Below are 16,400 nucleotides of genomic sequence, written 5' to 3' on the forward strand. Positions count from 1 at the left end.
GAGGTACGGGATAAATTTTATGATTTGTGACATAAAACCTCGATGCTAAGCAAACTTTTAGCACTGGGGGTAGTGCACCATCGCGGTTCGGATGTACAAGTTGGTTTTCAATAGCAATTTGAGCCGTGTTCGCGCTAACCGACGATTAGTCGCGTGACCGCCATCGGTTAAGGCTTAACCGACCTCCATGAGTATAATCCCTGGGGTCGGTTCCATGAGCGTTTATATATCTCACCTATGTTTATGTGTGCACAGGGGTCAAGAGGGTTCACGGGCTCTGCGGCTGCTTTAGGAAGCAAGCGATTAGAAATGTTTTACGCCGTGCGAACATTTTAAGAACACGGAAAGACGACACGAAGATAGAAGACTAACCAGGGGTTAGTGCCAGACTTTTGGCAGCACGTTAGATTCTTAAAAGGCAGGCAGGCAAACAAGTAAACAATCGACTAGATAACTATAGTTGTCCCCCCTCCAGTGATAAAAAGAATGTCACGCTACCTTAATGACGTCCGCATGTAAAATATTTAATGGGCGCAGCGAACACAGACTTGACTCATATCCTTCAAGCAGCTTGTGAACGGGTAGGGTGAGGGTGGCAGAGTGTTGTGGGGCCGAGAAGGAGTTGGTTGGGTATTGATAAGGCGCCGTTTTGTGCAACAACCTTTCCCACAACTCCTGTTGTTTTTTTTTTTTTGTTTTTTTAATTTTATTATTTTCTGGGAAACGGTCATGTTTTGAGTGGCGTGTTTTGCCTGCTAACTATATATAAAAACGAATATTAAAGGTCGATACAATTTGGTCTATACGGTAGGAGTGATTCAGAGTGATAATCTTCAAGGCGTGGGGACCGGAGTACCCAGAAGCAAACCCCGGATAATCAGAGCTGCGAATACGTGTCTCGTCAAGACAAAAGTACATGTGGTCTCACCTGAGATCTGAATCTCAGACCTTATAGTTCTCGCTAAAGGGGCAACAGGCAAGCCGTTTACACTGCGGCCCTTCTCTAGTGCCACTCTCTTGCATGTTTGTTTTTCTGCGTCGATCTGATTTAATCTGAACTCATTGCCAGACACCTTTTGTCGGTATTCTGGTCCTTGTGCCGGACTGCTTTCAGTCCCTGTTCTTTTTCTACCACAGTTCTTCTTCTGTCTGTGTATTGTCACTGTTAGTGTCAGGCAGTGCTCTGGAGTCAGCAGAGTGGGTTTGAGGTCGTTATGTGGAGGACTAACATCAATCTATCATACCTGTTCATCCTCCATGGAAGTGTACGATGCCATCATACTTCTGCAGGTTGACTGTGATGGGGACAAGAGAGTTTTGATGTTGGGACAGAGATGCACATCCCGATCATGTTACGTGAGAGGACGTAACGAAGTTTATTGATGTTTGTACGATCTCTGTCCGCATTACCCTTTTTTATGATGCTTTGCTGGTGTTTTTTTTTTGAGGGTAAAAATGTTAACATATTTTTGTAAAGGGCAATGAACCTGGCTTTGACTTCTGGTGATGATGATTATTATTACACGCATGTGTATTATTACCATTAATGGTATGGTCATACGTCTCCTCCCTATCGTGATTTAGCAGAGAACTTCATGGCGGGAATAACATTGTGTGCTCCCCACATAAGAACCAAGCAAAGTGTGTGTGGTGCATGTGACAAGTTAGTGTTTCTTTAGAGTTTCACACACACAAACACACTCTTTGTTTGGAGCTGTACCAGGCCCCCACATGCATGAGTGAGCACCGCTCAGACCTGTGTCTCTGTCTGACTGACATGCTGCTCACCTGTGTTTGCGCACCAGAGAAGTGAAAACATGAGTTATATATACACTCTCTGTCTCCATAACTCAGGCATTAGACACGCCAGGGGTCACTTGCATGACACATTTATAACTTTAAACACTTTTAGGCCTTAACTCTGATTTACAGAAACACATTTTCATAACCTTTTTTCAAAACTATTAAAAAAAAAAAAGATAACGCTTTTTAAACCAGATCTTTGTTTCCGTCAGCACATTTTTACACCTCTGCAGAGCATCTAAATGGCATTTGAGCGATTTATGAAGAATAAAAGTTTCAAATTTCCTTTAAAACAGTTTTTAACATTTAGTCCAACGTGTAACGAGCCCCAGAACATGAGCTACGCTCCGAAACGCCAGCACAGCAATAAAAAAAAAAAAAAAAAGAAAAAGAAAAGAAATCTGCAGTTTGTTGGTGTCTGGTAATCTTTTATTGTTGTTGACCTTGTTTGTTCTCCGACAAGAGCGACTGTAGCCTGATAGGCTGAGAAGATTCAGTCACCGTTGACAGTTGGTATCTACGTTCACTGTGCAGACGATGCCACCAGCGCACATACACAATGAACGGGAAACGGACACGGATAGACATGGAAACTGACATCGTAATTAACGGAAACTGACATCGTGATTAACGGAAACTGACAAGGTTGTAAACGGATGGCGTCCATCTTGCGTGCGTCACTGTCAGACTGGCTTTCAACCCGACGGCGGTTGAACAGTCGAGCAGTTGACTAGACTGGCGAACAGCTGACACGATTTTGATGAGAGTAAGTGAAGCAACTACTTATATTCTGAGTTGAGTTGGGACGCTGCCAGCTGTCTGCAACACCCGCTTCTCTTGTCACGACTAGCCACTCTGTCTTATAAAGAGTCTTTTGTTCTTCTTCTTCGTCTGCTGCCAACCAGATCCCCAGTCACGTACAACCCAACCGCCCACACATCAACCTAGAGAAAAATTCTGTTTATTTCGATGAGGTCATTTTTGCGCGTTAAAAATAAAAGTGAATTTTTTTCCCCACCTACCCGCGTCTGCACGTGCGCGTGACTGTGTGCATCTCACCGGAAAATGTACCCCACATTGATGGATCGAATAACGAGCATAGGAATATGTTTCACAAAAGATTAGGAAAGGGGGGTGGCTGTGAAGACAAGCTCAGCCAATGGAAACACCCGACCTACCCGACTTTCCGGTCGCGACTAGTCGAAGGTCGATGTGACACTACGCCAGCGGCACCCCGGGCTTGACATTGACCTTAAGTCGGGAAACCCCGCCCTCGCTGATGCATCAAGCCCCTCCCACTCTACTCACCGCGTTCCTTTCCCCCCACCACCCCTTACCTACCTTTCCACCCCACCCACCCAACATTCCCCATCCCCCTTGTGTCACTAAAGCTATTGCTTTCAATCCGATCTCGTCTCCCCTCCACCCACGTTTTTCGCTCGGGGTCGAGCCTGTTCCCTCCCATCCGAGCGGAGAGGTTGAAAGCTCACCTGAACAGTGACACATCCTGTGCGTGTGTGCGTGTAGGTGCGTGCGTGCGTGTGCGTCATGCGCCGTATCCGGATCCGGACAAGTGACTTCACCGTGAGTCGCGGTTCAAAACAAGCGGCCCGCCGCACGGACGGTGGCAAAGGTTGCAGCACACTTCGCGGCAGTTGTGTCGTCGTCGTCGCACGTTTCCTGCGTTGTTTTCAAACCAGTGTCCGGTGGGGTGGATAAACTACATCGCACTCACAGGGAAGTGCTTCTACTTCGTGTCCTCTCGTCCTGAAATTCGTTCAGTCGACGATCTCCAGTGTTGAAACGCTGACGGATCTTGTTGTTGTCGTCGTGAGTTGAAGAGGTTGTGTTGCTCTGAACAGATCGTGTGTGCTGTGTTTTTTAGCGTGGGAAAGCTGGTACAGAGCGCAAACGAAACTTCATCATGTGGGTGGATTTTACGAATCTTCACGGGTGTGATCGCCACAGTGGCGGTGTGTTTCTCCTGCAGTGTTCAGTGAAGGAAAAGTTGACCTAAGCTGTTGAATTTGCCTGTGAGCGCATGTTCACAGCGTGTTCACAGGCTGTCTCTCGTTCCAGTGTTTCTGGTGCCAGTTGCAGTGGGATACGAACTTCTGAGTAGTTTCTCCGTGCACGTGTGTGGGTGTGTGTCTCATACCTCCCTGCAGGTCTGGGTGTCACGCATGCCTGCACACAGCCATGAGGACACGTGTACCCACCTCGCTAAACCTCAAGTCAGGAGGACGCAACTGAACGGGTAATGAACTGTGTGTGTGTCTGTCACTCCTTCCCAACCCACCTCACCCTGTTTTCACCTGTCACCGAGCGCCGGTGTGTCATCTTGGTATCATCTCGCTGTGTCACCTTCGTTTAACAACAGGTTGTCGTGCTGCAGTCCCAGCCATTGTTGTGCTGCATTGCATACAGGGCTGGGGGTTGGGTTCGGGGGGTTGGTTGGTAGTTAGATGATCCTGGCGTGGGTTAGATGATCCCATCCTGTCGCCGTGAGTCCTGTCCTCCCTACAAGCGCCATTTCCAGTAGCCGCATCTACAGTATTATAAGTATTCAAAGTTGTAGCTACATACCCTCAGTAAATGGTTTCATACTTTAGAGTATTTGGGTGGGTGGCGGTCTCCATCTTGTCACACAACACAGGCTGACCTCTCCCAGACAATAAGTACACATCGATAAGAATCCCTCCAGGGTTGTAAACAAATAACAGATAAGGGAAGAGGAGCCGTTCTTGTTTATTTTTCGCTCGTGTTGGTAAATTTCAGAGAGGAAAGCGACCATCGATTGTACTAACATGCGATATCCATAGTAACAGATGTTGCTACGAGACGAACATCTCATATGTTCATATATAAAGTTGTCACTAATGTCAGCAAATAATCATGTGAAAACAGACAAGTGAACGCCAGGTGTTCATGGTAAACAATAAATAAACACCAGCTGTTCATATGGTCGGTACCAGGCATAACTGTCGATTATATTAGCAGTCCAGTCACTTTTATTGTTATTGTCCGGTGTGATGGTTGGCACAACAACTTGCTACGATGTCTCCATCTGTTCAGAAGAAATTATGCGAACGAAAAACTCAATGATACCACACTTAGTTCAAGTGCTGGGGCTCGATATATAAATATACATGTATATACACACACCCTGGATATGTTGCTCATCTCAGTGATATCACAGTGATATGCTTTGTGTATATTCAGCGCTTTGTCCTCAGGGAGGGTGAGGTTGACGACAGGAGCATTGCAAATGAAGTGTCGTGTGAAATAGAAAAATAATTAAATGTGCCAACAGTTATGTGTTTTTAATTGCAAGTTCTAACTTTATTGCTGGAGCTGTGAGGTCATCAAGATTAATTACTTAGTCAGCTGATTACGATTCTGCGGAAAGCTTATTGATATAAACCCGGTCGCTTTTTTATTCGCCGAAAGCAAGTAAAAATAATAGTGTGTGACTGCTTTATTTTCTTAAAAATAAAAAACCTTCACGATTCGTTTGTGGACATCTCATTAGTTTTAGGTGAAGTTTTTTTTCTCAAAGGTCTGATGAGAATCACGCACACAGCTCACGGTTTGAGTAAAATATTTTATCTGACTAAATTATCATTGCTTGTCATCTGATAATACAACCTGTTGTCGAGTCACGAAACTGTTACAACCGCTAGAAATGTTTATTGATTTATTGACACTTCAGTCTCTCCTTGACATTATACCCTACGACAACTACAACTCTTGCCGCGTGGAGAGGTGGGTGGGACTGCGATGGTGATCGCGTTTAACAGCCTCCACGTTTAAATCTTTAAACTGGTTTTTGCAAACATCACCTTGCCGCTGGTGTCAGCATCTCCCTGGTTATCGGCGTGGCTGCCGCGGGCCAAACAATGCCAGGTATGCGAGCTAAGGGACAGGTGACACTTGGCTGCTGTCGGGAGTGTGTTCGCTTTGTGGCACGGCCGCTCGAAACTGGTTCCGGTTTGATCGGATCTCTCTCCCTCCCCCCGACACCTGACTCTGGGTGATCGGAGGTAGAGGCTTTATAGGAAAGTGTGCTCAGCATTTAATCGTGATACAAGCCCCAGGCATTAGTCAGCAGTCCAGAAATAGGATATTTTGTAAGCACCCCTGTCTCTACAGCAGATTCCATGCTTTGCTGCGCACAGACAGCCGCAGTGTGTTTGCGGGGTCACCGATCGCGCTAGACTGTGTTGTGGCCGGGGTCACGTCGACTGTCATGGTGGACAGAGTGTTGAGTGGTGATAACTCCAGACACTTGACAGTACAGGGGGGAGAGGATGCTGGCGACAGGGGGTAGTCTTTGTTGTTGTAGTATTGCAGCTGTTGGTGACGATGTCAAGGAGGAGAGAAGACGAGAAAATCGCAGTCCTTCAGGACTGTTTATAGGTTAAATTTTTGTCTTTTCTTCTATCATCATCCTTTACTCCTGTTATAAAAATGCGTCCAGTGTGTACAGAAATGCACGTGCGAGCACACGTACAGACACACTGTGTAAATGTCGGTGACGAATACCATGTACTCGAAAACAAGTGGCTTCTGTGAATGAATAAGTGACCAGGTGTTGTTGGTATGTTACCTGTCAGCCCGACAGTGTTTATAATGCTGAACTCCTTCCCACATACCTCCTGCTCGCTCGGGGTAGGGGGGTGGGGACATACCAAGCTCTCGGGACAAGCGAACCGTGTCAGGCGTACCCGGCGGGGGCTGGGTGGATCTGCATTCGCCAGTCAAGGACGCCCTTTCCCCTGTAACGCTGTATCGGGTGGGGAGTGGGGCAGAAAGGTCGGGTGTCTGTGGGGGGAGTCAGGTGACCCACTTCCTGGGTGCACCAACACGGACACCAGCACCAGCTCCCGACACAGCTGGTGGCGTAAGCAAGCGCGTGTGGTCGATAGAATCGATCGTCGCTCCCGTCACGTGCTGGGTGATCACTGTTGTGTATCGGGTGTCTTGACAGGTTGGTGGTGTAGGGTGTGCGAGTGATCTGTGTGTTTTATGATAGAGAGACTGGCATTCAAGAGTGACTGAGTGGTCCAGTCATCAAACATTCTGTTGTATGGGGTATACAGGTGTACAGGGCAGTCACCTTTTCAAGGGGAAGGGGAACAAGTAAAGGGACCTACGTGCCGATCAGACAAACCGACCGAAAGACAGAGAGAAAACGGGATTAAATCTTATCATTAAGGTCGTCGACTTCTCACAAACGACAAAAAAAAAAAAAAAAGGAAAAAAACGATTCAAAACTGGATTTCACTTTATCCTTCCAGCCGTCGACCTTACAAGAGAGACAGAGATCGGGGTGGATAGTGTGAGAGGTGATGACGTAAGCATTGTTTCTGTCCTTCTCGGATTCCTTTCTCAGCTTCGTTATGTCTGACTGTCGAGAATTCCCGACAGGTAAGGTATGCACACGAAGTGTTACTGCAATGCAAACAGGAGTCATGTTGTGAAGTGTGTGGTTGCTTGGCTTAGCAGGACAGCCCATGTCGGGTGGGGAGTATGGAGCAAGGGGTAATGAAGGTTGGGGATGTGTGGTGGTGGTGAGAAGGTGGGCGGTGAAACTGGGGTACCTGGGAAAAACATCTACACCCGACGGCCACCAGGAGTCACATCACATCCAGAAAGCGTGTCACGAGTCGAGGCTCAAGCCCGGGACTTGACGATCCTCTGGACTGTGTTTGGTGACAAACAAGTGTTTTACCACCGGGTTGTTGCCCCTCTTGTAATGCTACCTGCCACCACCTGCTTCTAACAACACCTGTGCCACCACCACCCGCCTTGTCCCAAAACATTTATAGCTTACCACGCGTGTTCACATTCAGGTCATTAATATCATGCAAGCACTGATACCCATGTGGTACTCGGGTGCAAAAATTCCGCACTTTCTTTGATCATTAGTGCAGGCTGCTTGGGGAAGGAATAGTTTAGTGGTTAGAACATTCATTCATTCACTGGTATCAGTAAATCAACGGTTATGCTGGTCAGCTGGTAGGGGTTGTCGGGGGGCAAATGGCTGGATTAAAGCAGTGACACACAAGATTCCTCGCTTACAACCGTCTTTAGTGGTCGTGTGCAGGTCCTGCATGAAGCGACCAATCCACTCCTTTCTTGCTCTGTCCACCTGGGTATCGGACACCCTCTTCCCTTCCAAGGTACTCTCAAAGACATTCTTAATTTGTCTTGCTGGGTTATATGACCGAACTAATACAGCTTCACTGTTAGAAGAAGAGGTTCGCCGGGGTCCACTAGGGTGGTGACCATGCCCGTGTAGGACACTGACGTCCAAAGCCAGAGGCGCGCCTTTCGATACCCGTGCAGCGCAGCTTATATTTCCCCCACTCGACCCAGCTGTCGGAAAAGGTTACATAACTCCGTAGATGGTCGGGAAATGTAAGACAGCGATGGGAAAGGAGATGGCCACGGCCCTCACAAAAAAAAAAGTTGTCCGTAAAAAGTGGGGTTTCGAACACCTCACTTCCCAAGACCAAAAAAAAAAAAAAAGAAAAAAAAGGTTAGGGGACGACCTTTACCTCTTTTTTTATTTTCGTGCAGAGCGGCATTTCATGCAGGCAGGCAGGCACACATAAAATATCTCATGCACGCAGGTGTGTATAACGGCACGCAGACACACATACAAACATCCCATGCAAGTAGGCACACACACACACACGCACTCAGACACGTGCAGCCCTAACCCCTTCCTCTATTCCAGTCCCTTGAAGGACACCGCTTTGAGTTGCAAGTGGGTGTACATTAACATTTCTCACCCACCTACACCTTTAGTTTTATTTTTACCCACCACATTTTCTCGTTCTCCTGTACCCAGACGTTCGCGGGCGGGAGAAAGATGACACCAGCTTGACCCGGAGGTTGGGGTCAAATATGAACGACGTTTGCTCAGCCCGCGTCTCTCTCTCTTGCCTTCGCGTTCGTAACAAATAAAAATAAAAATACTGCTACCTGTGTGCAGCGGCCCCCGGCTTTATATGACACCCTAAAACATTATAGATCCCTCTATGAAATCCCGATCTTCCTACGATCCTAAGAATGTGCGAACGTGCTTCCACCCATGGGTGACTTCACTCGTTAGTTGCGGTTGGAAGGGGGAGATAATGAAACAGTAAGAAAACAGGAAAGACTCCCGACAAACAAGCCCGTAAACAGGTGTCACATCTGGAGACATCCAGGACGTAGTCTTATGACCCGGACTTATGTCCTGTAATTTTATTGTCATACAGGTCCGTGCGCATCGTGGTGCGCATCCCGTTGGTGACGTCACCAGGGATTTCCCGAGAACTTACAATTTGAATCTCGCAAAGTGGGAAAAGCTTCTCTCTGAGTACTTTTGTTTGTTTGTTTGTTTTTTTTTTTTCTAAACTCTTCTAGTGAGAATCATTAGGTCAGGCAGACTAGTAGATAAACAAAAATAAAAAAAAAAATTGGAGGATCATCCATAGATAACGGTAAACCACAAAGTCGTTCATAGCAATAATTCACTCTTCTCTTGTTAGTTGTGGGCGGAGAAGATTGATCCTTCTCATGATTTGGCAGTTGCGTTAGTCATGTTTCATTCAACAGCAATAAATTTGTTTACCTGGACTTGTTTGCGACTTCAATAAACGTTCTTTTCACGTTCACCATTGTGTGAAATTGAATGTGAAATTACACATCACGCAAGTAACCCCCACCTACCCGGGTGTGGGAAGTGACTAAAATGTATCTACGATGACCTCAGCGTTGACAATTGAAGATGACTCACGTATTGTGAGCTAGTCACGACTGATTCCATCTATCCAGTTTTTCTTTTTTGGGGCCTTGTTGGACCTCGCCATTAAAAAACCGTACATGCAAAAGTAGGTGCGCCAAGTCATATCAGGTCACTGGGTCGGTCAGCTGGAAGGGTCGAAACTTGAGTTTTCCCTGGGGAGCGGTGATGAGGAAGACCTATTGCAAAGAACCCTGAAGCGCAAACCACCATCTTTCTGAATCCTCCAGAGTTCGTGGCCTCCAAGGCAGAAGTTGGCCGAAGCTTTGGACTTTTTTTCAGATCCTTGGGTTTGTTTTGAGAGTGACTTTACTTTCGTATCTAGTCATCCCTAACGTCAGCTGCCATGACATCACGTGATCGACTGGTCCTTTCGCGAAAATGTTAAATATCTCAGTATCCCGAGGAGGGTGTAAGAATAAAGAATCTTGAAGAGGGTTTTTCTATGTCATCATGGGCGCTTGGCTATTCTATAAGGTTTTAAAATGTAAAATTCTGAAGTTAATTATAGATGTGGTGGATCTCTCCTATCGGCCGATCGTCAGGGTTTTCTCTGAAATATTCATCTCTGTACTTCTAGCACTGCTGTTGTGTTCGAATCCCTGCAGTGGAACCGAAAGTACTGCTCAACGTAGACAGCAAGCTGGGGATGAAAAATTCTACTTTTTTTCTTGGTTATAATTTTAGCCCGAGAAGTTTCCGCATACATTAAGGGTTTCTAGAATTGTTCCGAGCTTTTCTCTGAAAAGACGGGAAAATTTTGATGAATTGTTGCAAGGCACCTTTCCCGACCCCTGGTGTCGTAAGCTGTGCTCACTACTTGCGAATCCCTCTCACAACCTCCCACGACAAACTGACCGTGACCGCCCTGCTTCCGCCTGCCCCCACCCGGCTGGTGTCAGTGACGTCACAGTACCCTCCCCTCCCTCGCATTCCGTTCAAATTTGAAGAGCGCGTAGACATGGTGCACCTTTCTAACGGGCTTCTCAACAAGCCCCCATGTTTGCGCAAGGGCGGTAACCTGAGCGAGGCTTCACGCCGACCGACATATTGTCTCGCCTTCAGACCATCTTCGTCGTACGGAGGGTTATTGTCCTTTATTTGGGGTGGGGTGTAGGGTGGGGGTGTAGTGAAAGAGCGATTACACGACTTGCAGGTGAGTGTGCTTTGATCAAGTTAATTCCTCCGAGGCTTACCTGTAACGGCAAATTTGTATCCTAACTGCCGCCACACCGGATGGAGACAATGAGGGAGTGAAGCAGGAGGGTGGGGATCGGCCTGGTTTTTTTTTTTTTTAGAACCTTTTTCACCCAAGCGTTTTATCCCAGGCTTAACGTCAGGCCGAATGTAATGGACTAAAAATGTGACCTCTCGTGGTCAGAAAATAAATGATCTGTTTTTTTAAGGTATGCTGATGGAATGCTTGGTATATTAATGAATCGCGTGTGGCTTTGAATGATTGAGAGATGTGTGAACAACACGAATGGTAGAGACACATCGGGGAGGAGTGGTGACGTGTGTCTCGTGTCTGGGGTCAGGGGGTTCGTGTCTTAGAGTTTCGCGCTTGTGGTCAGCAAGTATAAAGTCTTGATATTCCATCTGCCTCAGCTAAAATAATGCAGTTGATTCCTGCTCTTTCCCTTCCGGTCTTGTCTTTGTTCGGGTGTTGATACCTGGCCAGTGATCAGCCTCTATAAGTGGATACACGAGAGATTAAATCGAACACTTCTTAGTTCTGCTGTCATCTTCCAACTGTTTAACGTGGATGGGGTGGGGGTTGAACGGTCCGGTTACAATTGTAACAAGGCTTGCAAGAGTGGAGAGAGAGAGAGGGGAAAAAAACTTGGGGAAGGAAGGAATAAAAGAAATCTCAGACTAACTGCTCGTGTTGCAGACCATGGTCGATGTGATAAGTCCTGAATCCAATGACGGCGACAGCCGACTGCGGAGCCACTGCGACCCGTTTCTACCCCAGAGTTGTGACACACTGGCGCTGCCGTCCATGGTAAGCAGTTTTCATCCATTCATCTAACCCTCCTCTGCCTCCTGGGTTCATCTTTTAACCACACCTATCTCTTTTTTCACATTCCATTCACCTACCACGACTAAATTATTCTCCATTAACGCCTTTGATCCCTGTTTGATTTTAAACTTTGCCAGTCACCTGTACAACTGAGTTCTCTTCACTCTGTAAGCCCTTCATAAGGGTGGATCCCTCACCGCTCATGCTGACTTCAACCTGTGCGTGTTTGGCAAACCGTCAGGAACCCCAGTTTATGGTATAGACTGTAAACTTTATAATACTACAGGAACCCCATCGTGTCGGCTCAAAACTATACAAACTTAAACTCACATGAAACAGTTTCTCGTTGCTGGTCGAAAGACCTCGTGACGTACAGGAGCGAAAACCTAGCTTATTGTATTTCAGTTAAATTCAAATTTTAATTACCTTTTCGGCGCCATTTTGGCAAATGAGACATAGAGAACCAACAGACCAAGTAAGCTGTCGGCGCCATGAATGAAGGAGGATGATAACGGACCTCTCAAGAGATGGGTTTCAGAAGAAAATCGAGAACAACCCGTTCCATGCATTTAAAAAAAAAAATCGAAATGAATAATTAGGGAAGGGACTCGTCGTTCTCTCACCTCTAGAACAATCGTCGCTTGATGAAAGGCGAGGTGTGGTTGTGACGTCAGATGCCAGTGATGTACAGTCTGGGGTCGGGTGCACGACGGTATAGTATGTCAGTACACACCCCCTTCCCCAAGTACACACCTTGTACAAGTAAAGCTAGTGGATAAAGCAGGGATCGGCAGTACACGATTTTTCTAATGCAAAGAGTCAAACTTCGATATCAATATTTCAATGAGGCTACAACAAGAGCATCGAGTGCAAACGCGACGACGACGACGACGATGATAATGATAATGTGCGATGCACACGAAGCTCAGGACAAGTAAATGATACTACCGCTGCACATTTATCTAAAAAGCGCTGAGTGTATGTAATTAAAGACTGATTCTTGGTTAATTAAAATGGTTGAAGTTGCCAGGTCAGCGAAGAGGCGATAGCTCTGCCAGGGATCTGGCACAGCCCGTGACTAGTCTGTCTTGAAGGCTGACGTGTGGCAGCTAACGGCTTGGTCTATACCAGAAATTTCGAAGAAACCGGTAAATCGCCCGCCTTTTAGCATGCAAATGTATTTTTGGGTGTTTTAATGCAACACACGCTACACAGACGACATGGAACAACCTTCCAGGAGTCCGTGCAATAATTACAGACATCACAAATCAACAACTGCCACACGAACTTCATTACGAGGCTCACAATAATTAGGTCACGTTTCTATAGCTGACTATAAGCCGGCTTGCCAGGGAATATGCAGGAACTCAAATGGACAGATTGACCCAGTCATGTCGGGTCATGCGAAACACGAAAACAAACAGCCGTTGTCTTTCATATGTATTAGGGGTCAAGTGTTTCTTACCATGTAAGAAGTGAAACCAGGATTTATCCGCCCTGTATTTATTAAGATATTTTTGACATCGTAGACCTCAGTAAGTTCTGTCATGTCGTAGACGTCGTTTTAAGTAACGTGCGACAATCTTTGAATACCAGAGTTGGGAAAAGGTTGCACTTACGAATTTAAAAAAACAAACCACACACACAAAAACGTTTAATGATTGCAAGCGCCCGGATGTATGGAGTGTCGTAGTGCCAGTCATTGGCGTCTCTACCCTATGATGTACAAGGCTGTCATCGACCGGCGACCCGCCATCTTGCCAGCTTTCTATTTTTAGCCTCGTGAGTCAGCGTCGTCTCACGTCGCGCACGCTCACGTGCCTGCTATTGATTTGGCAGTTACGACCCTTGACACCTCGTGATGGCTTGTCTTGATTTCTGGAATTTCCCGTCCCTTCTCATCGATGGCGGCGCCCACCGATCTCCATGTCTGTTTACCGGGCCAGGCTGTGACGTCACGATGCGGGAGACTCGGCGAGCCATGGACGCGGCTTTGTTTGCTCGTGACGCTCGTAAAAGCCACGCGCTTGCTTTTTGCTGCTCGTTGACGGCACTAGACAGCAGCAATAAGCACTGCACCCGGCAGATTTAGTACGCTGGTCAATAGTTGTATTCTTCTCTCACTCCTGGTGTAAAGGCTGCTGCAGTGTGTTGTGCAGCGAGGTGCAGGCTTATCTTGCCACCAAGGCCAAGGTGGAAGACGAGTTTGACAACGCAAGCACGCCGTCCAAAATATTGCAGCTCCATTGCGCGCGTGCGTCAGTGGACGGGGAGCCCCGTTCTAGTTAGTCACCCCCACTCTCCACTCGAAAACGAAAAGGTGAAATTCTGTGGAGGGAAAGGTGGGGGGGGGGACAGTTTTCAACAGCATTGCAAGCTGTTATAACGAGAATAAACCCCAGACAGCACCGATCAGATAAAGGCACTGTGGGTTCTGTCAGGCGAGACAGGAAGAAACTGTTCACTTGTTCCTGCATCGTCAGACAGATCTACCCCACCCTTTCTTGGCGCCCAAAGGAAAACAGCACAAAGTCGTTTATCTCTCATTATTAGTTTTCTTCAAAAAAAATCCCAGCAGCACCCAAACACACGACTCTCTTTCATAACTTCATTCTTTTGCATATTTTTCTCCTGCATTTGTACTCTCTCTCTCTCTATCTCACGCATTTACTCTGGGTTTTCCATCATAATACTTTCCAGTTTTATATATCTTACTAGGGTTACTAAGAAATAGACATTAGTAGATCAGCTTAAAGTACAAATCTGCGGGCAAACGTGATCTCACGAGTTTTTCTTTTTGCTGTGTGTGGCAATATTCGTGGGCGTTTATCTCGAGAATGGAAGGGGGTGAGTGTATTTAACGGTATACTCAAGGCTGTGATAAGACTGTGGTTAAGGTCAGTTTAAAAATTATATTTACTTACGATTAAAGTGCACGAGAGCAATGCAGAAGAAATAAATGATATGTTTCTCACTTTATTACCACTTATTAGCACTATTTCGGTTATAAAAAGCGACAAAATCCAGTAAAATCGACAGTTGTGTCCTTCCGCCGAGTAACCACGATATCTTCCCGAGACTGTTAGCAGACGAACCAAGACAGACAGAAAGTGTCGGGAAGTCAGATCATTGCTAGAATTTGAACTCATCATCGGTGGTGTCTCGTGAGTTAATTTAGGTTTAAAGTGAACTTTTCATTGCATAGTTTTAAAACTTATAGAAAACAGTCTCTCACTTGGCAGCAATCTTGGTCATGTCATAAGGTCACGTGACGTAGAACGAGACTTCGTCTCAGCAAACGAAAGAGTCCCGTGTAACTTCTGTTATTAAACACAACATTCGACATAACCTTCAACTTTTTCCACTTGAACAGACACAAAAATAGACGAGATTCGAATTTATCCTACTCTTTACGAGATTCTAAGCAGTTTTAATTTCCCTTTACAATCCCTTAAAAATAGTACCTCGAGCTGAGCTGAGCTCAGTTATAAGGAAGAAAATGCACTCTCGAGACCATTAAGCAGTTCTGAAACTAAATCTAGTACATCCATTGTTTGTATTGGTAAGGTAAAGGTCTGACCTCAGTTCGTTGAGGAGAGAGGTGTTAGAGATCTCACTTTTCTTGGGCCTGCTGTACGTCAGGGTCTTGCCTATCTGCTCTCTTGCTGTCTTACCTTCCCCAACCGTCTAAGGAGCAAGGTACCCATTCCCGCCAGTAGGGTCAACTGAGGGAAGTTTGTTGCCCTACACAGGTAACGAACCTTCCACTTCTCAGTTTCGGATGCCAGCGCTATCCGCTTCCCCTTGTGCTGACTTCAAAATGGCAATGCTATCTGACTCACTCTCTTTCTCCACGCCGCCTTTCCTTACATCTTTTCTGTTTTCCTTTCCCCTCTATTCCCCTCCTAAACTCTGAAGAGTCACGTGTTTAAAAATCTGAACCGTTCTTCTACTGGAATCGAACTACAGACTTCCAGGCAAAAACATGGATAGGGTTCGATTTCCTGCCCTGTTCCCTCTGTCATGGCTGTGTAGAGATAGTCTTGCAAATAAAATCAGTCTTCTGGCTATCTGTATGCTATGTCTGCTGCTTTCGAGTGGAAAAGTGTGTCAATCGCCTCTGATCCCTTCAAAACCTAACATCCTCTCTCTTGAAACCATCTTCTTCAATCACAGTCGCTATGCGCAGGCGTCATTCGGTCTTTCGCGAGACGCGACACAAGGGACACAATCCTGTATTGGTACGTCACCTGATTTACGGAAGTTGTTTCCCCTGTTTCGCACTAACGATTTTTTGTTTTGAGTGCGCGTGTGTTTTTGCTAACGCTTCTCAAAGAAGCTACAAATAATGAAATTTAGGATGCATCTTATCATGGCCATTTTTAACTGATTGTTTTTTTTATTAAAATCTACAGGACTGTGGCCCACCAGTGATTGTGCTGCCCCAACCTAGAGACTTTGTGGAGCTCCTGAGTGAGCGCTTGCATGCACTAGATGCAGACAGCATCGAGGAGGATGGCGACCGCTTCCAGTGCTTTCGTTTTGATGAAGAACTCGCCAGTGAGGTTAACCAGAATGCTATGTCGGACTCAGAATCAGACAGTGATGACTCCGGTGTTAACAATTTCACACTGCAGCAAATTCGTTCACAACGGTGGAGGTTGGACAGTACGGAAGGTGAGCACCTTACATCCTCTTGGTTTAGGCTGGACTTGTTAGCTGCTGCTATCAGCATACAAAGTTTACTTCACAATGCGGGAGTAAGGGCAGATAATT

The 16,400-nt window shown here is 46.3% G+C and overlaps 1 protein-coding gene across 2 annotated transcripts in view; it reads left to right on the plus strand.

Annotated features, from left to right (window-relative positions):
- The window catches only part of LOC112560735 (ETS-related transcription factor Elf-3-like), an 84,554-nt gene that overhangs the window by 33,590 nt on the left and 34,564 nt on the right, over nt 1-16,400 (plus strand). The window contains exons 1-3 of one of the 2 annotated variants that reach the window (XM_025232760.1): nt 3,447-4,060; nt 11,496-11,606; nt 16,040-16,301. In XM_025232760.1, coding sequence (XP_025088545.1) covers nt 11,499-11,606; nt 16,040-16,301 — 370 coding nt within the window. In that variant the 5' untranslated portion in view covers nt 3,447-4,060; nt 11,496-11,498. Of the gene's footprint in view, nt 1-3,446; nt 4,061-11,495; nt 11,607-16,039; nt 16,302-16,400 lie in introns of those variants that run through there. The other variant, XM_025232761.1, reaches the window with a different exon arrangement.

Source organism: Pomacea canaliculata, linkage group LG3 (assembly GCF_003073045.1).
Source record: "Pomacea canaliculata isolate SZHN2017 linkage group LG3, ASM307304v1, whole genome shotgun sequence".
Lineage (NCBI taxonomy): Eukaryota > Metazoa > Mollusca > Gastropoda > Architaenioglossa > Ampullariidae > Pomacea > Pomacea canaliculata.